Source organism: Curcuma longa, chromosome 6, assembly GCF_044706935.1.
Source record: "Curcuma longa cultivar G26 ecotype Majalengka, Jawa Barat chromosome 6, ITB_CL_G26_1.1, whole genome shotgun sequence".
NCBI lineage: Eukaryota > Viridiplantae > Streptophyta > Magnoliopsida > Zingiberales > Zingiberaceae > Curcuma > Curcuma longa.
The window spans coordinates 10,360,167-10,388,022 of record NC_133866.1 but is presented as its reverse complement, the minus strand read 5'-3'; the positions used below and the strand labels follow the sequence as shown (position 1 = coordinate 10,388,022).

Genomic DNA, 27,856 nt, shown 5'->3' with positions numbered 1-27,856 from the left:
TAAAATACAGAACCTTTAGGAGTAATTTATAAAATTTACCCTAATTAAAATTATGTTTTAAACCGGTTAAATGAAACTAAATTAAGCTAATTAACTAAAGCTAAATTAGAACTCAATTTAGAAGCCCAATAGCCCAAGTTAACCAGCCCAATTAGAAGGCCCTATTAGCTAATCATGGGATAATGGGTATTGATTAATGGGTTGAATGGCTATTAGGGTATTGGATCCAATCTTATTGGATCTAAACCGAAACCCGTTAAGCCAACATCCTATAAGGAGCAACAGTGTTCGCGATTCCTTCCTCAAAATCGCAATCAACTCCTCTGCTTCACTACACTCGTCCTTTGTTCTCCTTCCTTGTTCCCGATCGCGCGACGAGGGCGAAGGCTGCTGGTGCTGAGGAACGCTGGCGATCAGGGTGGGTTGTTGGAGCTCGAATCTCGCCGGAGGAAGCTCGGATCGGGTGTGGAGTTGGATCTGAGCGGCGGGTTTATCGGCGAATCAAGAAAAGAGATCGGTAAGTTGAGTTGAGATCTGTGTTGGTTTTCTTCAGTTTCTTGGATCTATAGAGTTCTTAGGCTTAGATCTGTAGTTTTCTTGGATTTCAGAGTTGGCTTGAATTGAACACAGATCTGGTTCTTGGCCGGCAGCGATTGTGTTAAGCGCGGCGAGGGATTCGGAACCAAGGATCTAGGGCTTGGTTTGGAACTGCATAGAGGTAAGATTCTTAAATCCAGAAGGTTTTAGGATCATGAAACCTTGCAAACTGTGGATGATGGGGTTTGATCTGTTCAGTAGGATTACTCTGGATCGACAGAGAAGAGAAATCGGTCGGCAGCTTGCTCAGATCAAGCTAGGATTCCGAATTGAGGTGAGTTCTTGTTCTAAATCTGATGCTTGTGTTGTGAAGTGTCGGTAGGATGAATTGATTTCGGATTGATTGAGGATTCTTGGAATTACTTGGATTTATTAGGGTTTTATCCTGTCGGAAGGGGTTGTTATTGGCAGTAACCTTGATCAAGGATCGAAGCTAGATTTTTGGGCAATCAATTGATCCGAGGTAAGCTTTTTCTTGATTCGGTTGGGGTTAATTGAATGTTAATGATTCTATGTATAAGCTGTATAACTTAGCAGTTTGTTTGATTAGAGGGGATTAACTGTGAATTAGAAGAATTAAATGAACCCTAAATTGACCTTGACTAAAGGATTAGGTTGGGTCTAGCTTGGGTTAATTAAACAGGGAGTTAATTGTATTAATTGGTTAATTCTATTAATTAATTAATCGGTTACATCCTGTTAATAATGCCCAAAAGGTTAGTTTAGTCTAACCTGAGTCTGGTTAATTAAATGGGTTAATACGATTAATTAATTAATTGATTAATATCGTTAATTAATTAATTGGTTAAATCCTGTTAATAGAAATCTAATGGGTAGATTAGTCTAACCCAAGTTAGCTTAATTGAATAGATTAAACTAACTTTGATTCAATTAGGGTTTCTTCGATACAGCATGATATTTAGGATATTATCATTGTATTTGCAGGACCCTGAGTGATACTTGGAGTTTGATATATACGAGGGTTCTGGGGTTCTAGTTTTTTATCTTCGATACATCAGGTGGATAATTTACTGTATTTGATCAATACAGTTCTATTCCATTTACAGTGCATGATTCTTTTACAGTCATTGTAGTTTGATACCTTGATGTTATTCTTTCCTGTTATTCGTATACCTTTTACATTACTTATGTTTATACCATATTTGTCCTTATGCCTGTTGATCTTAGATTATCAATCCTGATAATTGTTTCTATCTTTGAGTATGATATCTGTGATCATTATTGATTTATATACCCATGATCGTTAGGGCTTATTACTTACGTTCATTGATCAGTATGGATGTTGATTATTATGATTTGAGCGTCTCATCATGATGCATGATGAACGATTGTAAATCTCTTGTGGGTCTATCGTGATGGTAGTTGGCCTTAATGGCATTATTATATAGGTGGTTATTATACCCTATTTCCATCATGGTGATGGTGACTGTATGACAGTGTACGCAGTCGATGGCTGTATGGCAGTGTACACAGCCGAGTCGATGATCTGCCTCGACATCGGGTAGGGGTGGTACTCGGAGAGTACATGGTGGTACATCGGGGATGAGTATTAGAGGACAGATATTGGCCATAGTATACGTAGCTTATCATAGCTACTGGATCACCGGACTACTTAATTATATGGAGCGGAGCACTGATCCCCCGATTTGGATCACCGGATTACTTTGTTGTAGGGCGCGAAGTACTGATCCCCCGATGCCGGACATTCCCAGACTCAGATGCTTGCACGAGTTCTGTAGTGAGTGTGGCAGTTGCATCATGCATATGCGCATCATGTGCTTGATATATATATATATATATATATATATATATATATATATATATATATATATATGTATTGGACCGCACTGATACTGCATTTTGATGGTCTACTTGTTTGACTCTTGACTGTTGCACTATGTTTGACATGTCATTCATATGGTGCACTACATGAGATCCATGTTAGTTGCTATTTATCTGCAGAGATATTACTGATACCTTGTTGACCTCTGGTATGTAGTATTACTCTTACTCTTTGTTTCAAACATGCACTATCTTTCTGTATTATCTACTGAGTATTTATACTCACATCTTTTGGACCCTGAGATTTTTCTGTCTTCCCAGATATCAGGTAGGAGCTTACAGAGGATGCCAGCTACGCCATCTCACGACGATGGGATTTTATGTGTGTGCGATGTATTGTGGTATATTTGTGATACTTGTTGTGTTGTTGTTTACGATTCATAGTTTCGGATTTCTGACTTCGTCTTGATGATTATGGTGGATTTTCACATGTAGTATTTCTTGGACTCGTATCCATTGCATTGGACTTTATTGGATTTATGTTTCCGCTCCTATGATTCTGAGTTTTGCGTATTTGACGAGTTTTCTCGCTAGTAATTGTGTAGGATGTGTATGTGGTTGTGTGGGTCACCTTTTACTTCTATTTAGTATATAAATCCATATTTTGTAGTATGGATAGGCCGTGTTGGCCTTTATATATGTGTGTATACAGGGAATTATCAGGGATACTGGGGAGGTGCTGCCGAAATTTTTCGGACGGCTATCTCCCGGGTCGTGACAGAGATCCACGTTTCACCTCACGATTCTGGCAGAGTCTACAGCGAGCATTGGGTACAGAGCTCTGTTTCAGCACAGCTTTTCATCCACAAACAGATGGCCATGTTGGGATGTATACCAGAATCCTAGCTGTGTAAATAAACATTCTGAAATAAGAATCACATTTGATCAATATTTTGTAAGTGTCCATTTAATCTATATTGTAGATAAGCATGGTGTGCGGAGTCACACACAGAAGACCATGTTATCAGTTCCTTATAGGTTATAAACAATGTTCACAACCAAGATGGATTGGACAAACCATTGGAGTGGTTGTAGTGTAATTCGGTCTTAGTCTGTCTTGACTATAGAATTACACTAGTACACTAAGTGTGTATTGAGCAGGACCATCTGAGGATTGTTTGATTTATACTGACTATATAATCGAACTAAACCTCTGTTACTATAGATGTACATGCTCTTAATCCCGATATAATAACAAACACATGTGCTTAGTATGTACTTCTTTAATTCATCAAAGGGTGAGATTTAGATCGATAGATCAATAGGCCTGATGAGTTGGGAAGTAGTATTATGTACATGGTGTGTTGTTGATTATAGAAGGAAACTGTGTCCTATAATCTAGGTTGATGATGTCCCCTTGAGGAGCTCATAAGGATTATCATGTAAACCCTGCAGGTGGACCTTGTCCGCATGATAATAAGGTTGAGTGGTACTACTCTTGGATTAGAAGTTGATTAAATTCGAGTTGTCAGTAACTCATTTAATTGACGGACATACGATATCTTAAACACAGGGAGACTAATGTACTGATAGTAAGAAGGAGACCATATTATAATATGGGATTGGTGCGGTAGTGCAATAATAACTCTCTAGTGGAATGAGTTATTATTGATGGACTTAAGCTGTGTGTTCGGTAAAGAACATGGGAAGCTTAAACCCATCAGGAGACTAAAACCAATTCCTCCTCTAGGTCCCTGTTGTAGCCTCTAGGAATCCTCAAGTCCACCTTGGATGAATTCGTGAAGAAGCTAGGTTTTCGAACCAATACAAAGGAGTGTAATCGATCAGGTGATCGATTACACACCTTGGTAATCGATCACCTGATCGATTACCAAAGTTTCTCTGACGAAGGGTAATCGATCTGGTAATCGATCACCTGATCGATTACCATCGTTAATGAGAAAAAGTTACGATGTTTAATCGATTCCTTGATCGATTAAAGCTTCGGTTCGAATAGGAAACTTCCGAAATCATGCCAAATTCTTTGATTGATTGATTGATTGAAATCATACCAAATTTGATCCAAATCATACCAAGTTTATGATAGAAATCATACCATATTTGGGAGATGGCTAGGCTATAAAAGAAGGGGCTTCGCAAGGGTTGAGTAGACACACGAGATTACTCTTGGTGGCCGAGACTCTCTCGGCAGCCAACCCCTTCTTCTTCTTCTTCTTCTCTTTCTCCAAGCAAAGAAAAGGAAGTTTAGCAAGCCATCGGAGAGGAGAATTCTGGTGGAGAAATTCTCGAAGGATCGTTGCCCACATAACGTTCGAGAAGAGGAGAAGAATACAGCAGAAGATCAAGAGGTCTTCGGGTACAAACTTCATCCTTCACAACCATCCGAAGAAAGGTATAATTTAATGTTTCCGCATTAATTAAATTATGCTTTTCATATTGGATCCTGTAAACCAAACACAAGAGCCCAATGATCTAAACGAGTCGATCAAACTTCGTTTGATCGACTATGAGGGCAACTTGAGATCGTTTCTAGAAAAAATTTTATTCTGCAAGAATCTACCGGAACGGTTTTTCAAGACTTTCCCATCAGGCCAGTCAGAGCGTACCAATCAGACACTTGAGGATCTGCTACGAGCTTGCGTTCTTGATTTCGGAGGCAGTTAGGAGGATCACTTGCACTTAGTGGAATTCTCATATAATAATAGTTATTATTCGACGATCTAGATGGCCCCATTTGAGACATTATATGGTAGATCTTGTCGATCTCCGATTTTGTGGGAGGAGGTCGGCGAGCGACAGTTGTTGGGTCCGCAGAGCATTCAGCATGATGTTGAGCTTGTGCGAGTTATCAGACGTCGGATGTCAGAGGCTCATGATCGTCAGAAAAGTTATACAGATCGGAGACGCCGACCACTTAGTTCTCAATTGGAGACCATGTATTTCTGTGTTTCACCCACGAAAGGGATGAAGAGATTTGGTTTGCGAGGAAAGCTAGCTCCGCGATATATTGGACCATTCGAGATATTGGAGCGGATTGGCGAGGTTGCATATTGCCTGGCTTTACCTCCGACACTTGCGGGTGTCCACAGTGTATTCCATGTTACTATGTTACGGAAATACGTACCTCATCCTTCACATGTTCTGAGGGAAATACCTGTTCCTCTCCAGCCAGATGCGTCGTATGAGGAGATTTCGGTGTGAATTCTTGACCGGAAGGAACGACAGTTGAGGAACAAAACCATTCGACTAGTTAAAGTCGGATGACAGATGCTATCCGAGCTCGATACCCTCACCTGTTTGCTTGAGGTATGATTTAATTATTACAGTATTTCTGTATCGTAGTATGAATATAGTAAATTTGGGGACCAAATTTTTGTTAGTGGGGGAGAATGTAAAATACCATAAGATTAGGGTTTGATTAATTTAAAACCTAATTAAATTTAATGGAAGATGTGGGCTTTTGGTTTAATGGGCTGTAATTGGATATATAGGTTAACAGGTTTAGGTTATGGATCTTGACCCGTTAAGAGAGGAGATAAAAACTCAGTTATTGAGATTGCTACAGTGCCCTACCCGTTTTCCCAATCGTGACTCCCGATTCTTCCTCATCGCGCCGACGCAGCCCCTGTTCTTGTCTCCGCCGACGCGCTCTCTGCTTCTTTGATCGCGGCGGGCAGCAATCTTGGAGTTGATTGTAGTTTGGTTTCGTGGCAGCTGGGGTTGCCGACGACCAAAGCTGGGGGTGTTGGCTAAGAATGAAGAAGGAGAAACATCGGTAAGTGGAAAATCCAAGCTAGGTTTTGGTTGCGTGGCTACTCAAAGGAGATCTCAGTAGGTTTTCCTCGAGTTTACCCTAATTTTGATCGGTTTCCTTCTCCATAGTGTGGAGTTCTTTGCTTTCGGCCAGGAAGAAGAAAGGGGGAAAGCTAGGGCACGGTTGGATTTTAAGGTGAGATTTCTTTACTCGAATTCAATTGGTTTTGAGGATGAATACTTGTAATCCGATTGGTGAGGAATCTTGCTTTGATTCGTTAGATTTTTCTAGATTGGCAGCAAGGAGTTCCTTGTTTCGGCAGTGAAGAAGGGAAGGGAAATCCAAGGCTAATTTAGGGGTAATCTGAGGTAAGTTGTTGTTGATCTTGGTGGGAGGTTTTTCCTGGAAATTAGGTAATCAGTTGGATTTGGTTTGGGTTACGGCAGTAAGAAGGAAGGCTAATCTAGGGCTGGTTTAGGTAAGTTTCTTGTTGTTTTTGGTTCATTTACTGATTAATGTGGTAGATTGTACCTGTTGGAGGGGTTTATATGATAACCTGACCTTGATTGGCTGATTAGTTACATTGGATGAGATGAGCAAGGGTTGGGTGTTGTTTTGACTCATGTGGGTTTGAGCACGGGGGAGATACCTTTGTTGGAATGTTGGTTGAATTGTTCCTAATAGTGTTGGATGGGATTTCTTGGTGTTAGTTGTGGGTTGAGTTCGATATAGATTAAGAATTTAGTAGTGATTACGATTGTTATTAATACATGATCTATTTAGGATTAAATCTGATTAAAAATTAAGCATGACATTTGTATGATTGTATTTAGGAATATTGTTTATTCCTTTTTGCAGGACCTTGATTGACTTGTGGTCCTATATTTTCTGGAGGTTCTAGTTGTGGACGATCATCTGATCAGGTGAGTACCCTGTACTTGGTCAATACAGGAATTCCTTTTCTGTGCATGTATTTTTGCTTTTCTATCTATTCTGTTAATATCCATGCTTTATAGATAGTATTTAGTTGATACCCTTGATAATCACTGCTTGATACCTGTTGTTTGATCTTATGCTGATCTATTTGATATCATGCTGATACCTTTGTTTTCAGTAGAATTTATCCAGTTAGTACTCATCTGATTCGTTGTTTGTTATCTGTTGTATGATCTCCATCTGATCTATTCCTGGCTAGAATAATCTTAACCATGATATCATTGACCTATGTTGATCCCTGCTGATTCCTGTTGAGCATGCTAATTAAATTAGCTATTACATGTTGGGATGATCATCATGCATCCATAGTAGTTGTAGGTGTTGTATGTTGTTGGCTCTTACCCGACGCCGTGTTGTGGTGTCACATGGGTAAGAGGTTGCACTACAGTTGGGTGCGACCAGGACTGGCTACATTGCCCTCCTGCTACACTACCACTCCCCACTTATTTTTAGTGGTCAGTTGTTGGAGTTTGCGCAGTATGTCCTGTTGTGCGCCCCATGTTCATTTCCGAGAGGAGTGGCTGGGGACGACGAGTGCAGACAGTGACTTGACTTGTTATTTTTGATTGCGATGGTTAATGCATATTACATGCATTCGTTGGTAGGTTATTACATAGCTTACTTTATTCATATGCTTGTGGATTGTTGCATTTATTTGCTCATGATTGTTGCACTTGTATGACATTACATACATGCTTACATGTACCTAATATCTATACCTGTTGCACAGCTGATCTTTTCGTATCGTCTCAACTGATATACCCTGTTGATTAGTTGATACTCTTGATACTCTGTTACTCTGTTGATACCTGCTACCATGTAAATGTTATCTTGTTTCTTCTATACATGTTTACTCAGACTTGTATATCCTTGTTGTTCCTTATGATTATCTTACATGCACGTTTCCTGTACCCACTGAGCATCTAATGCTCACCACCCAGACCCTAGGATTACTTTGTTTTCTCCCCAGGTAACAGATAGGTACTTGGAGCCTGGAGATTCGGTCGGCTACTGCTATCTCACTTCGGAAGGTTTTCCTGTTAGTTGCGTTTGGTCTGTCGTTGTCTCTAGTTATATTTACTATTTCGTGGACATGTAGTTATGGTTTGGACTTGTTATGATTGTAGTTATGTTGGATTGCATTGTGGGTATTCGTTACGTTCGGATTTTCGATGATTTTGCTTTATGGACTTGCATATTCTAGTTATGGTGCATGTGATAGTGTTATATGGCCGTGTAGGCCTTATTTTATAGCTGTCTGTGGTTGTGTGTATCGATTGGACGAGTAGTCCTATTTCAGCCCCCTGTGGCTGAGTATTTTTGCATGTATTCAGGGAAATTGTCACAGTTACAGGGGAGATGCTATCAAAATTTTTCGGACGGCCTTCCCGGGGCGTGACATAGCATGCCAATATTTCTTAATGGACATTAGCATAGATCTTAAGGAAAAGAGGCAATCGAAAGGCGAACTTCGATCTCGAACATATAAGAACTAGATTTGAGAATTTATTCTCGAAAGTAGTCCAAACTTTCTCAATGATACTATTGGCTATCATATAGCATAATGATTTTATCCTAATTCGACTACTATACACTAGTGTATTCTCAAAAGAGAGCATCGAATACCCTAGAATAGACCATCTTCAAGTATAATTTATATATTGAGATAAGAGAGAGATTCACAACTACACTATCAATTATCGTCGTAGTGAAATCAAAGTCCTAAAATTATATCAAGAACTGATTTTCTCTCCATCTTTTAATTCCGTTTTCTTAGCTTGCTTGCTTGCGTAATAATTTTCTCAATTCGTTTAGATAACCTTATGTTGCACGTAAACTAGTAATCAACTCTATGATCTATGAGGACGATAATTTTATTATTTGACGACGATCATACACTTACGGTTAGTATGTATTAGTTGTGCAAGACAGTACACAGTTCGATTACACAATTAACAAATATATGCAATTCTATAGTAGGGGCAAGGCTGTGGAAGTCAATTACTAGGCGCACTATTGCGAACGTTTTTAAATTTATCCAATAGACGAATCAAGAGAGCCGTCCATCTTCAAAAATAATTGGGTCAGTAAGATCTAGATACCTAAATTAATAATAATAATAATAATAATAATAATAATAATAATAATAATAATAGATAAAGTAATTTCTTTCGCTAGCCATCGTTCCTTGTTTATTCCAAAATTTGATCTCAAATTTCACTTGAAGTGGCATTGGATCCAGCTCGCTACTTTTGCAGACTCTTGTGTGGATCGGTGCGGTCTGACTTCTGATGAGCAAAAGCCATTCAAGATTTATCCACTCGCACAGTCATTTAATAAATTAATAAAAGATCCTATCCTCGAAGTTGGGATGTTTTCAGAAATTCCGTTCGAATGATGGGCCTGCAAAGCTGAAAGCGACTTCCACCGTGCTTCCACTATCTTTTGTTTAAAAAGAGAGATTTGGGGGAGATGGTAGCATACAGCAGAAGGGCCGTGTTTCTCTAGTTTTGTGACGGATTGTTTCATCAACATCCAGCTTGCTGTGTTCCAGATTAAGTGGATAAGCGAATGACAACTAGAAAACTCAGGTCATCAGAGAAGACGGACCGGTGTTCCAGATTAAGTGGATAAGCGAATGACAACTAGGGTCATAAAGTCGGCCGACCAATTGCCGACCTGCCTTCTTGCAGTATGAATGGCAAGCCGGTAGGACATCATTAATATCGATGTTTCAGTTTCAAAGTGGACATTAAATGCCTTAGTCTATTAGCCAGAAGTGAACTAGCCTTCTTACTGTGATGCGCAATCACCAATCAATAATGAATACAAGAAAGTTGTCATACAGCTCCAAATTCTCTCTCGGATGAACTCGAATAAGTGCAAATCATTAGTGAAGAGGAAGAGAAAAACATCGTGAATCCAAACTGCCAGCGCCAGACATCCTCCACAAAATGAAGAGGCTACGAGGCAATGAATGGGCCGACGACGGCAAAGCATGCTGTAGACTTAACACTCCAAGACTTAGTAGTAGTAGTAGTAGTAAAATCAAACGAGATCGAACTAAAATTGTGATCAATCAGCAGGGATTTTCGCAGGCAGCGGCGGCAGCAGCAATCCTCAACTGCGGCGGCTGCTGATCAGACGAGTGGCCGTTCCTCCGCCAGAAGGCCCGCCGCCACCACACCTCGAAGCCCCTCTGGATGTTGGGACAGTCGTCGCCTGCGTTCAAGAAACGGTCAAACCAGGAGAGCAGCACCTCCTGCTGCATCGCTAGCGGAAGCGTGAGAATGGTGTTGGCGAGGCCATCCTCGATGAGGTGGCGGTCGAGGCCCTTGCACGCCCTCCGAATCCAACCGAAGTCCTCGTAGAAAGGATCCAACCACGTTTGAAGCAGCAGGCACCGCGCCTCCTTGGACACCAGGATGTGGCCTTTTCCTACTCCCACGAACAGCCGCGCTGTCACCCGGCTCACCTCGTACCGGTGGATCGCCGGCACCTGCGGATGGAGCTCCGACAGTTCAGCCTGGCACGCCCACGTCCGCAGGAAGTCATCCGCGATCTGTCGGTCGATCAGGATGTCAAGGATCCAATGGAGGTTATCGGCCTGCCGAGCGATCTGGGCGGCCTCGGCGAGGTCGGAGGCGGCTGCGCGAGTAAAATGGTAGAGGAGGGAGCGGAGGCAACCATCGCAAGCGGAGTAGAGAGAGTCCTTGCTTAGGTCCCCGTTGCCGGCTCTGCTCGCCCCCGGGCCGTCACCCTGCAAGGCGGTGCTGTTGCTGTTTTCGCGGAGCATCTTGGAAACAAGCCCTTTCATCTCCCGCCTCGCCTTTTCATCCTTGCCTTCCAGGACCACGTGGAGAAGCCGGACGAGGACCTCCTCGCCGCCATTGCCCTCGTCGGCAACGGCCGCGGGGGCAAGTTCCAGGGACACCCTCTTCAGCACCTCTCCTGCGCTCGAGCTCTCGATGTGGAGCTGTGACAGAAGCGACGCCACCTTTTCCTCCTCGTCCTCCGCCCACGGCGCAGCTTCCAAGTACTCGAGGCAAGATAAAACCCCTGCATCGAACGCGATCGCCGCAGACACCTACCGAAAATTGCAAAATTAGTCAGATCCATGAACAGAGTGATGCGATGGAGGATGCAGGCAGGAAAAAAGCGGCACCTTTAGGATTCCTAGGACTTTGGACACGTTCTCCCTCATGAGGCGCCGGCGAAGGTCTCTGCAATACATGAGGCGGAGGGTCTCGACGTAGATCTCGATGTCGTCGCAGTCGGAGATCTCGACTATGTGGGGAAGATAACGCTGTTGCTTTGACCAACGATCCGACAGCTTGGTGGCGAAAAAGCGGCTGTGAGCCACGAGGACCTGGCGGTGGACATTGAGGGAGATGGCAAGCCCGTCGACGGAGGTAAGGGTTAGGCGGACATCGGCGGAGTCGGGATCGTTGAGTTGATTCCCCGGACTGCAGCTGCCGATGATCTCAGCCACGCGCTCTTGGAGGAGGAGATAGCGTTCCTGGGCGGAAGTAGGTAGGGAGGCGGCGGTGGCAGCGGCAGTTGCGCGGCCAAGAGGGTTGGGAACGGCATCGCCTAGGGAGCGAGGCTGGTAATCCTGCTCGTTGGCCATCATGTCGAACAGGGTGGGACTGGAGCGGCTCTTGTCGAGGGGCGGAGGCGGCGGAGGGGACATGGGGTTGAGGAGGCCGGCATTGAGGGCAGAGTTGAACTTGGTGTAGCTGGAGGGGTAAGGACCATAAGTGGAGGAGACGGCACCCGCCGGGGAGCCGACGGGGGAGGTGTCCATGAGCGCAGGCGAGGGCGTCAGCTCCTGGAGAACGTGACCCACCGAGCGGTCGCTGCGCGGGAGAGGCGGTGAGGAGGAAGCAGCAGTTTCTGCGGTGGCCCAGCACCAAGGACCGTCAGAAGAGACGACGTGGGGGGCAGCTGTGTCGCGACGAGTTAGTCGCTCGCTGTTCGATCTGGAATTAGCCTGCTGCTGCCGTTGTTGCGTGAGTGACTTTTGTTGACGCTGCTGCTGGTGGCGGTGGTGGTGTTTGTGATTGTTAGAGGAGGAAGCAGCCATCGGGAGCGGGGCTGCCATAACTTTGTTTAACCCGTCCTCGCCCCTTCGCGCTTGTCGTCTTTTGATGAAAGCGAAAGAAACGGGATTGTCGTCTCCGTAATCGAGGAAAATTATTTTAAGTCAATTTTTATGTGTCCATCGATAACATTTCCCCTTCGATTAATTATTGATTCCGAGCCATAGATGCGCCTTCCGTGGATCATCCGCTTGATGGTGCGTGGGGATGCAAACAGAGACGGGCAATGAATGAATGCACAATATTATGGTTGATTTGGGTTGTGTGGGTCGTGGAGTGGCAGGAAAAGAGCGTGTTGTAAATTATGGTGAGCCTGTGAATTCTGATGCGCGGAGCTTTTTGTCAGCGTAAATGCCAGCCCAATTGATGTCGCCCGACCCATAGAATTTGTCGTCATCATGCTGGTTTGGATCAAGTAAGTATTTGTTATGGTTGGAAGGCTCATGTCCACTTGTGCAGGGAAGAACATAGTGGGCAACAAGCCCTAGCTGGATTGCTTTGTACACAACAAAATTCGTTTTGTATATTCTTATTATTTGTTTGTCGGAGTGTTGGAATCTGTCTAGATTTAGAAACATTGTATTCCAATGCCAGCAATTAATGCGATGATGACAAGTAGAATGAATCTTAAAATGTGTTTAAGTTTGAAGGATGGATAAAAGAAAATATGAATTAAATAAGAGTTGAGTCCAGATAGTTTTTTCTTATTTACTTAGTGTAAATAAATAACAAGAGATTTTCAATCTTCTCTTGGATCCATTTAAATATTTTTTCTATCCTCCCTAATTAGGCCAATAAAATTTTTTGTTTTTTTTTCAATCTTGAATTAGACAATCCAATGCATTTGAGGTACTTAAAGGCTTAAACGTGAACTCATGGCAAGTGTGAGTTTGTTGGTTAACAACCTAGTCATGATCTCATGGCCAAGCTAGCAAGCTTGTGGTTATATTGTGACTGCTGCTAGCTAGCACCATATCGCAGTGGTGAGCAGCTAGGTCGATGTGAGCTTGTGATGGCAAGCAAGGCCGCTACGAGCGCACGGCCAAGCTAGGCCACTATGTCCGACAACTAATCTAGGGCGATGTGAGCTTGTGATGACCAAGCTAGGCCACTATGAGCTTGCGATCAAGCTAGTCCACTGTGAGCTTGCTGCAAACAAACTTGATGCCAAGCCAGGCACAATGAGCTCCTGGCCATGTTGCCATAGTGAACTCATCGAGTGTCATCGTCGAATTCCTCTTCCTTTTCCTTTTTGCTTCCTTCTCATTTTTCTTTATCTTTTTCACTGAAGATTCTTTTTTAGCATTGATCTCTTTCCTTCCTTTATCCAGAGTTACTAACATTAATAATTAGGGCGTTTTTCTTTTACATTAAGTTATCTCTCTTTTTTACCAATTATTATTGAAAGGAAACCATAACTATTTTTTACTTTCCTAATGCCCTTCTAAATCAGGTCACCTGTACCATTGTACCCGAATCCAACTACTCAAAACAGAGAATACAAAGTCGAATTAGATTAGCGTTGAACCCCAAAATCCCATATCTTCCTCCTAAAAGCATTTTCTCCTGCTAAAAAACATTGTTTTATCTTACTATGAAGATTGTTTTATATGTGCCATCATACCTTCATGCATCTTGTAACATATTATTATCTCGCCCAAAAGCACACCTTCATGCACCTTGTATCCTAATTATACCATTTGTCACTTTTGCAGCATGAATACATATAATTGTAATTGTTATCTCGCGCAAAAAGCACACCATGCACATAACCATACTATCATTTGTCAACTTTTAGGCGTATGAATTGATGTAATAGTAACTGTTATCTAGCCCAAGAACAAACCTTTATTGACCTTGTAACCTAATTATGCCATCATTTATCAAATTTAAACATGATGCAACCCAAGTAAACCCAATTGGATCATCACCTTATCTAGGCCCCGTACGTCGGTCGACACTCTCCATAACAATGGGGCCCCACCAAACACTGACCTCCCTTACTCCATAATCATATTGATTCCTAAACAACGAAGAGTCTATTAGTGCAATTGGCTTCTAGAGTTTTGATGGTTTGGTTTGAGCAATATATTTAAGGAAATTTGATCAAGAATAATCAAATACTTGATCACAATTGATCAAGTTAAGTGTAGAGTTCAAAAAATTCAAGGTTGACTTGAAGTTTAGAAGTGAGTGAGAAGTCTAAAGTAGGACCAAATACTTGATAGTTGATGGAAAATTCTAAGTGAATCTTAGGTTGTGAAAAGTCTTAGAGAAGTGAACTTCAAGTAAAGAAAAATCCTAAGGGAGTGAACCTGAGATGATAAAAAGTCTTGAAGTGAACTGCAAGCAATGAAAAAAATTTCAAAGGAGTGAACCTTAAGTATTGTAAGTTTTGATTGTGAACTACACAGTGGAAGTCCTAACGGGATTAGACAATGATAGTTTTCATTGGAAACTAGACACTGACAATCCTAGTAGGGCTAGACAGGGAAGACCTACTTGGGCACTAAGTTAAGTCTAAGAGGGTCAATTGGGAGCTAAATACTTGACAAAGTAAATCTAATAGATTAGGTAAATCAAGTACTATATTTTTGCACTTTTGCTACCTTGCAGGAAGCAACAGTTGGACGAAGGCTTAGACAACCAGTTGGACCAGTTGGGAACTGGTTCGAGCAACCAGAACCATGGTCTAGTCGACCAAAATTTTGATCTAGTAGAAGTCAATATGATTGGGTTCTCATGATCGGTCTTAGGATAAGTTTTGACTAAGCTCCAAGCAACTGGAGAGTGTTCCAGCCGACCAAAAGGTCAAGACTTAGTTCAAAGAAGATCGAGTTTGGAGTCGAGTTTGTGGAGGTTCAGTCGACCCGAAGAGTGTCTATCAAGCTCTTTAAAAGGAAGTTGAGGCAACCTCTTCTATCATCACCTGCACTCAATGTCTTATCATTTGGTGCTCCGAACAGTGCTCTAATTTTTGTCCGTTGATCTAGGAAGATCCAAGACGAATGCCTTCCTACTCAAGATTTCCAAACCAGATCCACGTGTTTGCTTGTATATTTTTTCTTTTATTAATTCTATTATTATTATCTTGATTGTGTCATACAATACTTGTAAGAGTTTTCTCTACCTCCAAAAGATTTTCGAAAAGGAGAAAATTATTAGCATTCACGTTTGAAACATAGGTGGAGTAGGGACCCTAGGGGCTACTAAACCATATTAAACTTGATGTTTCATTTTTGTCTTATTTATTATTCCTCTATGCTTCTAATGAATTCTAAGAGAAAAGGAAAAGATGAAAAGACGTTATCACTATTCACCCTCTCTCTAGTGACAAATTGATCCAACATAGTAGTATCAACGCAATAGGCTTTTCATTGGACTAACTGCATGAGCAGCGGGCTAGAGGTACAATGTTTTATTTTATTTTTGCATTGATTACTAAATTTTTTAGAAATTATAGAAAAAGATGGAGTATGAAGGAAAGCTTGGCCAGTGCATCTACAAGCCACCATCATACGAGACAGAGGAATTCGAGCTTTGGAGATTGATGATGGAGAATTTCATGTTGATGGGCAACTTCGACGGTTGGGTCACCTTGAAGTAATTGATGTGCATAGGGTATACATACATTTCTATTATGTTTATTAAACATCCTTATGTATTTCATGATAATACTCTATGTTTATCGCACTCTTTATTCGTACATTTGACATATTTTCTTTACTTTCTAGTTCGGAGATCTACTATTATGTATTTACATTTGCAGGATGAAAATCAGAGCGAAATAAGGCGAAACGAAGGGAGAATGATAAAATCTCAAAATGGGGCCGTGCCAAATGGCATGGTCGTGCCCTTCCTACCGCATGAACCAAGGCAGGAGTCGTGCCTCTTATGTCGCGTGAAGTCAGCCAGGGATCGTACCTACAAGGCACGGCCGTGCCCGGGGAAGACTTGAGCCGAAGTTCCAGGTCGTGCCTTGAGGCACGACCGTGTCGGGTGCGGGCCTATAAATAAGTCCTTTTGAAACCCTACGGAGGGGGCCGAGAGAGGCGAACAAAGCACGCCACAGCCTCGATTCAGAGTGGATTTCAGCATCTCATTCTTTCTTCCAGGGCTACTCCGCCGTTTCCATCCACCACCGACGAGGAGATTGCGATTCGAAGGAGATGTGAGCACATAAATAAGTCTTTTCCCTTTTCTCTCTTGGATTAAGGGTCAAAGATGTATTCCTATTCTTCTTCGAGTTGTGTTCCCTCCGTCATGGAGTAGATCTCCTAGATCCTAGGACGTAGGATGAATCGAGATGTATTGGATGATTTATATTTAATGGATGTGCTCTTTGCCATTTTCTATGATATGTTTATGCTTTGCCATATGAATTGTGTCATGTGTGTATTCGGTGATATGCTTATGAGGGCTTAAATTCATGTGGATGGGAGTGAATTATGATTTATAGTAAATCGTAGGATTGTATGACCGGGGTGCCTTATGATAGAAGATAAACCTTAGAACCGGACTTTTCGAGAAGATTCTTAAATTCTAACAATCTCTTAAGAGGGATAGCGAATGACTAATGATCGCTAGAAAGAGATCCTTAATAGGGTTACTCTGTGACAGAGAGTAAGATATTAGGATAGTATGCCCAGGGTGCCTGGTGATAGCGGGAGAGCCATGGAACTGGACTATCTAAGTATCATCTCCAACTAGTGGTCATAACATTAGAGGATAATGATTGAATTCCAATGAAGCCTGAAGAAGTCATTTTAGTAGCTTGGTTAGAATCCCTACATCTATATAAACATTGAGGAATGATAAAGCGTCCATAATACATCAACCAAGTCCTAAGAAATCCGAAATCCCAGAATTGTTTCACATACCTATCATCTAGTTGACATATGTTCGATCGAGGTTCAAGCACTCTAATTCTCCTTCTCTCTCTCCCTCATACCTAAACTCAAGCATTAGGAAACTCTTTTTGTTCTAGTCTAGTGGTAAATTCCATGGTCCTTGTAATTCGATATCTTTTATTACTTGACGACAACCATACACTTGCGGCCAGTGATGAGTTAGAGTTTTATGCATTTTTAATTGATTCAATTTTAAGTTTTTACATAAAAATAAATTATGAAATAAATCAATTTGATCGTATTTGTCCTATATTGCATAATCTGAAGCTTGATTATAATTTTCATGATTTAATGGCAAATGTTGCATTAATTGAGTTTTAATTGATTGTAGGGTTCAACTCGGACCAAGCTCGAGCTCAATCGCGATCAAATCGAGCTAATTTGCCCAAATTGATCAAGCTCACATGGAGAACATGACCTAACTCAAGTCTAATCAAGATCCACAAATTTTTCCAAGCCCTAGGCTGCCCTAAAGTCCTAGATCAAGTCCAGACCATCAGATTCAAAACAGACGGTCCTGATCAGCTGATTAATCGGCAGTATTTAAACCTAAGTTTAATTCGATGATCTTCATCCCGACGCCACTTCCCCTGTTGCTAAGCGTAACTTCCTGGCTAGCCCCGTCCACCCAAATTGATTCCATCGTGATCCTTGATCCTTGGGAAGGTTGAAGCCGGTTCGTTGGGTGACAATCGACGACTGGACGACGCACGCCAGGGAGGGTTTCTCCGGCATTGCAGCGCTCTGCTTTAGCTCGTTCTGGCTATCTATTGTGAAATCTGAAGCCGCGTTCTTTGGAGGGGTTCTCTGAGGCTTGGGTAGCATTTCGGAATCATCAGCAATTTGATTAGAGCAAGTTTGAAGCCGTGAAATCCAATTTGCCAGCTGAAATGAATCTGCACCGTGTTCTGTCTCGGTCGGAGAGGGTTTCTTCGGGTTATGGATGGTTCGGGTTGCAAGAAAACCACATCAAAGACCAACTTGAAGCTTCCTGAGGATTATTGAACCCACATTGAGGATTCAACAGCTAGTTTGACACCCAGCTGAGGAGAATCTAAGGAGAAGAGGAGGGATGGATGTGTTTATCTGATTTCTGATTTCTGTTGCTGTTTTTCAAATTCTAAGTTTTTGTTAATCGTATTCCTTAGCAACTTTGTGAATTTGGTTTGCTTAATTAATACTTAATGTTTGTTTGAATTCTAATCTATTTAGAGTTTGTTAAGTTTCCATTTCTCTAACTTGTTTGTAAACGAAACCTTCTGATTTCTGAAGTTACTGTTTCATGCAAAATGGTTGCTGATGTATCAGATTGTTTGCTAGCTTAGCTTCAACATTTGTTTGTTTTTGATAGTTAAGTGTCTCTGATAATTAGATTGCATCATTATTTAGCAAGCTAGAATTGTTTCCTTTCAATTTGTGATTTTAGCCTAGTTTCATTTCAAGTTTAGTTGTTCACTTTAATGCTTGATGATATTTAGAGTTTTGCACTGGTGTTTCCTATAATTTTAGCTTGATTTCCGATTTCCTACAAATTGAGGGAGAAGACTTTTACATTTCATTAGTGTTTCGATAAATAACTAGAATAGGTCTCAATTTAATTGAATTGCATTCATAGTTTGTTTTAAGCTTAGTTTCAATTGTTTTCATTTCAATTTGGTAAAACTTGCATTTTTCATTCATTTCCTTATTCTAAATTTGCATTTCAGTTGAAAAACCCCAAAACCCATTTTTATTCGAAAAACCCAAAAAGAACGACACGTAAGCTTGAATTAAACGATTTTCTACTAGCCCTTGGAAAAATACAACTCGAGCCCCTATACTTCATTTGTTTGGATTAATTTTGGGTTTTCGATAAATTTATAAATTTTAATTTGCAACCCTACTCGTGACACATAGCAAATCTAGGGTTGTCAAATTTTGGCACCGTTGCTGGGGAACCTAGTAGAAATTGTTTAATTTGAGCTTATAAATAATCACCTTTATTGTTGCCTTGATCATTGTTGGTTTTTAAAATGTATAAAAATTTATTTTATCAACAACCATCTTCTCAACAATCTGAACAGCAAAATTTTTATTTGCAGGAACCTTATCAACAATTTCAACCTCAATTCCATGATTTTCAGGGTGGGCAGTTTCAACAAGGTTTCCAACAGCAGTTCAATCAATTTCAGCAACCAAACAATCAATTCCAACACCTACATCAAAAATAGAATTTTAAGCAACAATTTCAGTATTCACAGCCTCAATTTCAACAACAATTTCAGCAACCGTTTCAAAATTTTGTGCAGCCCATTCAAAGCTTCCAAAACCAAAATTTTTAGCAATTTTCAAGCAATTTTCAGTAGCCCCAAAATTAGAGTTTTCAAGGAAAGAATTTTCAGCAACATTCATAAAATTTTCAATGCAATTTTCAGCTTCAAAACCAACCATTTCAACCCCCAAATCAATTCGAACAACAACCATTTCAAAGTGGATAGATTTCAAGTAATTTTCAGCAGCCCACCTATTTTCAAGATCAACAAGATTCAAATTAAAACCAAGAATACTATGGGAGTTCTAGTGGAATCATTCAAGAACAACAATTAAGGTAACTAGTGTGCTTTGTGAGATACTCAATCTAGATCTATAGGTTTATGATTTCTAGAGGGAAGTTTCTAGTCTAAGGCTAAAATATTCCTTTCATTTGCTTTAAAAAAAATTTTGAAAATAAATTTTTAAAAACAACTTTTTTCTTTTTTTAAAAAATATTTTTAAAAAATTATTTAATAGTAGATGTGAAAACATGAGTTTTTGAAAAATTTAAAGTTTTCCCTTATTTTACCAAGCATAGCCAGAAAATTAAAAGACTAAAGTGCAAAATGCAAACTAAGATAATAATACTGGAAAAAGTGCATGACAATGTCAATGAGTCAGTACAAATCTAATCAAGACTATGTCTATTGAGGGAGTGATGGTGGTGGATGACTCATGCTTTATGCCCTAAACATGTCCATCAATTGAGTTTGTCTATCTATCAAGTGTGTCCATCAACTGAGTCACAGTGTCAGACTCTAAACAGTATTCTATCAAGTCGGCATGTCTAGCTAACCATGGCTGCTGCTGCTGTTGGTGGCGGTAGTTGGGGATCAGGATAACACCCCATCATCATTTACATTGACTTAGGGCATGTGAACCCTCTTGCAAGTGGTCAAACCCTGGTGCTAACCATGAGGTCAAAATATGACAGTAGGGCATGTGAACCCTCTTGCAAGTGGTAATGGTGGATGAAAATATGATGGCATGATAAATGTGTAGACTAATGTCTACAACAAACCTATGAATCAATGCATAAAGTAAAAATGTATAAAATGGTCGCATTATAGCGACGTCCCTGGTAGTCAGGGGTAAAATGCATGTCACTAACATCCTATATAGAGTATAATCATGTATCCTAAGTTTGATAGAAGAGAACTGGGCCACAGTAGGAACCCACTCCTCCTTGAAAAAAATATAAGTGCATGATATCTAAGGTGGCATGAGAGTAGGGATCCCCAAACGGTACATCCCTAGGTGGGTAGCATGCAAATGGACACTGTGATATGCGGAGTCCTAGAAAATCTCTAATGACAGCGGGTGAAATGGAAATTTCCCTCCCTCTACGGGTGGAGTAGGTCAGGTCATCGACTTGAACTAGATTATTGTACAACTCGGTACACAGGCTCGTGTTAACCGGGCTAGTATAATAAACTAGTCATTGAAGTCCATAATAGTCTATGACCTCCACTGAAAGTATGCATGAACGTATAAAGAATATCCTACAAAGATATCTAGAATGCAATGGTATAAAAGATAATGACATGAATCTAATCCTATGTTCCTCTATAGGGAACTTAGGGTCAGAAATGAGTGTCCTAAAGGGGCTAACCTCATTACCCCATTTCTTAATCCTAAAGCATAAGAAAAGATTTTAACTATTTAAAAATAAAATTAATTAGTTTGAGGGTGATTTTAAGAGATTATCTAGGCATTTTTGCAGAATAATTTTAGAACTGACGACCTAGAGCATTGCCAGTGCCGCGAGAAGGGAGATTTGGCTATAAGGACTTTTCGTGTGGTAAAAATTGTTAGTACCGACGAAATCAAAATATCTCTACAATGGTATTATATTGTCCACTTTGGGCCTAAGTCTTCATAGTTTTTGTTCTTGGGCTCAACCCAAAAGGTCTCATTCCAATGGAGATATCTTCCATCTTATAAACTCATGATCTTTTCTATATATTTCCAATGTGGGACTTTGATTGTATCCCAACAATCCTCCCCTCAAACAAAGGACTACTGAGAGCCCCGTACCATTCTCCTCATGGTCCGAGTCTAGACTCCCCCTATTGAGAGCTCCCTACCATTCTCCTCATAGTCCGGGTCCAGACTCTCTCTACTGATAGCCCCCTACAATTCTCCTCATGGTCCGGGCCTCCCCTACCTCCTTTATTTTCCTGAGGGTCTCACATGGCTTTACATAGACCATGACTCTGATACCACTTGTTAGTACCGACGGAATTAAAATATCTCCACAATGATATGATATTGTCCACTTTGGGCCTAAGCCCTTATAGTTTTTGTTCTTGGGTTCAACCTAAAAGGTCTCATTCCAATGGAGATATCTTCCATCTTATAAACCCATGATCTTTTCCATGTATTTCCAATGCGGAACTTTGATTGTATCCCAACAAAAACATGTGGAGTCGCGGTTACTTTTATAAACAAGTTCTGGGCGCTTGGAAGCGGAATCGGGGCGCCTAGATCGTAGCAGTGTGGGGCGCCTAGATCTTGGTTCCAGGTGCTTGGATTTAGAAAATCGAGCCACCTAGGAAACCTGCGGTCGATTTCTAGTTTTTCCCTTCAGGGCGCCTAGATTTTGGTTTCCAAGCGCTTGGAAAAAGTTGGGCCGGGCTTTTCGGGTTCGTTTCAAGATTTTTGGGTTAGGTTTGATTTGGTAAGTTTTAATTAAGGTGAAAAATAGATAAAATTGATTAATTGATATTAGGTTAAAATTTATTAAAGATTTAGTAATATTTATTAAGTTGTGGATTTGGTAAGAATTATAAATTTGGTAAAGAATTAGTAAGTTATAAATTTGGTAAGAATCGGTAAGAATTATTAAGTTATAATTTAAGTTATAAATTTGATAAGGAATATTTTGGTTAAATTAGTTAAGATAAATTTGGTTAAATGAGTTAAGATAATTTGATCAAAAATTAATTTAGTTAAATTGGTTAAGATAAATTTGGTTAAAATTAATTTAGTGTTAATTAAGATTAATTAAAATAAATTAATCTTTAATTAAAATTAATTAAAATTAATTAAAATAAATTAATGTTTAATTAATTAAAATTAACATTTTATTAAACTACATTTTAATTTTTAATTGATTTCAATTAATGTTTTAATTGATTAAACTGTGTTTTATGGTTAAGTAATTTTAGTTAAATTCAACAGATTAATTTTAATTCATTTCACTCATTTCTAGATGTTCACACAATTAATCCTATGGGTTGTGTGTGATGAGTTTTCAGTTTTATCTTAATTAGTTAATTCACTGGTATCTATTATTTAATTAACCTTGGGTTAGATTCAAGTTTAACTGTTCGACTTTCTAAATATATATTTCAAGAATTAGCTTCCAAGCGATGGCGAGGCACAGGGGTCTTTTGTTGGGACTGTTGCATTTGCCAGAGGGGGGGGGGGGTGAATAACAACTTTTACTCTTGCCTACAATATTGTTAGCGGAAGCACAAGACAAAAATAAAAATAAGATCAAGTAGTGCTAACCCTTTCGATTTACTTAGTATCCACCTCTTCGAAGTGATTAATCCAAGAATCCACACACACCACCAGAACGTTCCACTATGAACTTTCTCCTTCTCAAAGCAACTTTAAAGGTAGAGAAACTTTTACACTGGATCTCTTCCTCTTACAGATGTATAGAGAAGATTGGAGGAAGAGTATGAGAGGTTGACAGAGATTGAAGATTGTGCAGATATGAAAAAGTGAAAACATTTGCGTCCTCAATCTTGAATCTGTCTTTTTATATTTTCACGATGCCAGTCGACTGTCTCGAAAATCAGTCGATTGGTGGGCTTTAACGGCCACTGTAGATTGTCTTATTTCTCTAGTTGTCAGCCCAACGTTCGAATAGTAGTCGACTGTGACTCACCCAGTCGACTGGTTAGTCGATTGGTCTCTACCTTTCACTCGTCTAAACTTTCTGTGTGGTTTGAATCATGACACCAATTGACTGATGCCATCACAGTCGACTGATGAAGTGGTGCGTTGCGCGTATTTATGTGTTTCAAAAATGTATACACAGCGGAAGAAAACAAATAATAATCTAAATTATTACAACACTCGCAACCACGCATGTAAGATACAACACAGTTTGTGTAACAGCTGGAAATTAAAATTTTAGAATAACAAATTATTCTAGGTATACCTGACGTATGACGCTCAGTGAAAATGACATGAACTGAACAGCTTCCTCGAAGTCTGTCTCTATCGATGATCCATGCCAAGCTTTGTCGGGATGGCTTCTCAAGTACGAATCGCGTTACTGGTTACGGTACTACAAGAAAAACAGTTATAGACATCGGTTTTCCACCGGTGTCTATGAGAAAATCGACCGCTGTCTATGAAGGCGCTGTAAAAGGTCTGACATTTTAGACATCGGTTTGTAACCGATGTAGTATCAATTAACAACATCGGTTCCAAACCGATGTCATTGACGCTAAAACTGTTGTAATAACGCTTAACGACAACGCTTCCAAACCGATGTCATTGATGCTAAAACTGTTGTAATAACACTTAACGACAACGTTTCCAAACCGATGTCATTGAATCTAAAACTGTTGTAATAACACTTATTTTTTTTATATTATTTGTAAATTATGATCGAGCAAGAGTGACATCAATCTAATTCCCAATAGTACAAAATTATCATAATATTATAAATTCACCCAACAAATCACAAATAGAAAAGCACCGATGTATTTAATCATCTCAATATTTACAAATAACCAAAAGTAATACATCGGTTCTTCTTGCAACATATTAGACATTCCATGAAAAAAGCTAATAGAGATACACATCAAGTCAATATCCACAAATTACATTCCATGAAAATGTATGCATCCTCCATGCAAGGAAAGTCATTCATTGCTTATGCCACACAACACATTTTCTAATGTATAAAATTGACCATTGTGTTGACAATGTAGTCCAACTTAAGCTGAAGCCTTTAGGGTCACAAAATAGTAGAGTGTATCATATTAGTTCATGTTTTTTCTTGAAGGTTTGCTCAAGCCACCATCTGAAAAGAAACAATGCGATTGAACATAAGATGAAGCCTTTAGTGTAACAAAATAGTGAAATATATCAAATCAAACTAAAGCAATGTATTAGATCAAACTTTATCTAAGCCCCACAAAGTTTTTCAATCAAAAATGATACAAAATAAATACAAAATAAGAGAAATTGTTTACCGGTGTAGTAATCAGGACCCTCTTAAACTTGTATTTCCATTTCATTTTTGTCCGTATCTACTTTAGCAAGACACAAAATCATTTCTTTGATATATATGAATAGCAGCAAAACTAACGTAACCAAATGAAATATAGAAAGTATTTGTGGCAATAAATGAAGATAGTGAACAAACATAGGAACAAATTGCATCATCTTGAAAGACTTCAAAATTAACTTTATGATCCATCAATTAATAGCCATGCTAAGTTATATTATAAGAAAAATTAATCCTTAGGCCATGCAGTCATTTAAATGCAAAATAGTCTGATAAATCCTATAATGCTTGAAATGCTTACAATGCTTACAATGCAAAAATCATTTACAATGCTTGAAATGCTTTGGCATATGACACATCTAAACTATTCAAACTATTTGTTTTTCTTTTAAGGAGGCCAAGGCCAAGGCCAAAAACATAACCATCCAACCATAGATGTGAGCAAGATGAATCTCAAGGATATCTCATGTGATATTTACAACTTTTCCATAGACAATTATGATTAAAAAAAACTAAGATGAAAACAAACTGACAAAAGAGAATCCGGTGTAATCTTCAAAAAAAATTCCAAGACAGATTACTAGTGACTGTGTTTATAGAAGGATAACAATGTGTATAGCCTTAGCCCAATTTAATTCATACTACAAAAAGGAGTATCATGTACGGGCTTATCAAGAGAATAAGCATAGCCATAACTATCTGCCTACAACTTTATGTTGTAGAAATGAAGGTGGGGCACAAAAGGATAACATTTCACAAATTAACAATTCAAAGTAACAGAAACGTTTAAGAACATGAAAAAATACAAATAAGTTTTACGTTCCATTAAGGCTTTAAAAACTACCTGCTGAGGTCCCACACCATGAGCCTTCGTCCAAGACAGCAGGATGCTAGAATTGTCTCATTTTTCGGACTCCAACCAACTTGGAAAACCTCCTCTCTAATTGCAACACCACAAGTTAAGCCTTGTCAGTATAGCAGTTAAAATTATAATCAAACCAATCCATATCAAAGTACAACGAACAAAGTAAAAAAGTGCAGTGTAAAGAAATACTTGTGGCAGACCAATGTATGCAGTGCCCCTTCATTAAACTTCATAGGAGACTATATTATTGAACATAGTATTATCATAATAGGAACCGGCCAAGTCTAAATAGACAAATTAAGATCTTAAAGAGTAAGATCAAAATCTTTGATCTTAGAAAACAGATCGATAGAAGGAAAACTATGATACACCCTAAAACAAATCCATTTTTTTAAAATCAAACCTAACAGAATTCATAACGAATTCATCATCATCTAGGACACATCCTTAAGGTTCAATCATAATCAAAGAAATGGTTAACTAGATCAGATTATACCTCAATTAAAATCCAAGAAAATCTCCTTGCGTTTGCTCATCCTCTTCCTGCCCTTGACCTTAGCTTCTCTTTGACTTAGCTCCTTTGATGCCACCGGACAACCCCTCCAATCTAGGACTGATCTTGCCCTAGTTTCCCCTCACGAACGGCGGCGGAAAGCTCTAGTCTTCTCCACGCAGGCAACAAGGGCGGAGGACGGCAGAAGGAAATCAACGGCGGTGGCTCCCCTGTCTTCTCTCGAATCACAATGGTCAGAGGGGAGAAATGGTAAACCAGAGGGGGGAGCTGGTAGGTTGCTGCTTGGAGAGGAGGAGAAGAGGGGAGAAATGGGAGAGAAGGGGAGAAAAGGTGGGCGGCGGTATTTGGCGTGGATGTTGTGTGTACGAAGGGAAAAAAAACCCTCGGCTTCACCCCTTTTCTATTCTTTCCAAAGGTCCTTGGTCCAAAAAATATATTGTATAGTTAGATTTCATTCCTTCCGCCCATACAGAAAAAAACCCTCTTCTGCACGGCATCACGAGTTAGAGAGAGAGGGTTTTAGGATTTTCTTAAAACAATACCCGATTGAACCAGGTTTTTTTTAAATCAGTTTTAAATCGTTGTTTTAGCTTCCAAAACTGTTGTTATTGTTATAAAAAAGCGCATATAGACAACGGTTTTCAAACCGTTGTCGTAGTCTTCAAAAACCGTTATTGTTGTCCCAAAATAGCGGACATAGACAACGGTTTTAAAACCGTTGTTGTAGCCTCCAAAAATCATTGTCGTAGGTTCCAATCAACCTCTCAAAGACATCGGTTTTTGTTAAAACCGTTGTTAAAAAGTAAAAGACATCGGTTTTGACATAAAACCGATGTCTTTTGAGTGTTGTTAAATACCGATTTTCTTGTAGTGACTGTAGATTGTCTTATTTCTCTAGTTGTCAGCCCAACGTTCGAATAGTAGTCGACTGTGACTCACCCAGTCGACGGTTAGTCGATTGGTCTCTACTTTTCACTCGTCTAAACTTTCTGTGTGGTTTGGATCATGACACCACAACACACGTTTGAAACTTCTTTCATTTTCGCCTAGACTCACGCCCTCAAACATCTTCCATAAGTTTTCTAATTTATGCGTTTCAAAAACGTATACACAACGCAAATAATAATCTAAATTATTATAACACTCACAACCACGCATGCAAGATACAACTGTGTAACAGCTTTAAAATTTTAGAATAACAAATTATTCTAGTGATCTTCAGTGAAAATGACATAAACTGAACAGCTTCCTCGAAGTTTGTCTCTATCGATGATCCATGCCTTTGTCGGGATGGCTTCTCAAGCACGAATCGCATTACTGGTTATGCCGAGGATCTACAGAAGAATCCCTAAATTAGTCGTTGCTTTTATTTTCGGGGTTTTCTTAATCGCCGATAAACTGATTTTCATCTTCTCAAAGACAAGGCCTTTCCGGACCAGCTATGGCAGCAACAACAGGAAGCTCACTGATGGCAAAGAGGAAGCAAGCACACCGGCAGCAAGCAAAACTAGTACCGGTAGCAACACCTTGGACGGTTTAGCCGAGATCCGACGATCGAATTTGCAGGAGGGTGGCGGTCTGTCAGGATCAGGGACGATCAGGCTGAAGCAGGGGAGAGCAAGGGGACGGCTAAGAGGAGAAGTAGCAACAATGATTTCACACACAAAACTACAATCGGCCAGCCCTCTTTTAAAGTCCAAAAACTCGAGATCATCGACGTTCTTGCCATTCCTGCTCGTCGGTAA

The 27,856-nt window shown here is 40.0% G+C and overlaps 2 protein-coding genes across 2 annotated transcripts; one reads left to right on the top strand and one right to left on the bottom strand.

The window, feature by feature from the left end:
* Positions 1-5,145: 5,145 nt before the first annotated feature.
* LOC141830575 (uncharacterized) lies at positions 5,146-5,622 on the top strand. Its single transcript, XM_074717980.1, has one exon. The coding sequence runs from the start codon at positions 5,146-5,148 to the stop codon at positions 5,620-5,622; it is 477 nt and encodes a 158-aa protein (XP_074574081.1).
* Positions 5,623-9,951: 4,329 nt separating this feature from the next.
* On the bottom strand, positions 9,952-12,275 carry LOC141830294 (BTB/POZ domain-containing protein At1g63850). The gene is made up of 2 exons (XM_074717747.1): positions 11,337-12,275; positions 9,952-11,258 (listed from the first exon to the last, which is right to left on the bottom strand). Exons 1-2 carry the CDS (start codon positions 12,273-12,275, stop codon positions 10,251-10,253), a joined length of 1,947 nt encoding a protein of 648 aa, XP_074573848.1. The 3' UTR covers positions 9,952-10,250.
* Positions 12,276-27,856: the final 15,581 nt, after the last annotated feature.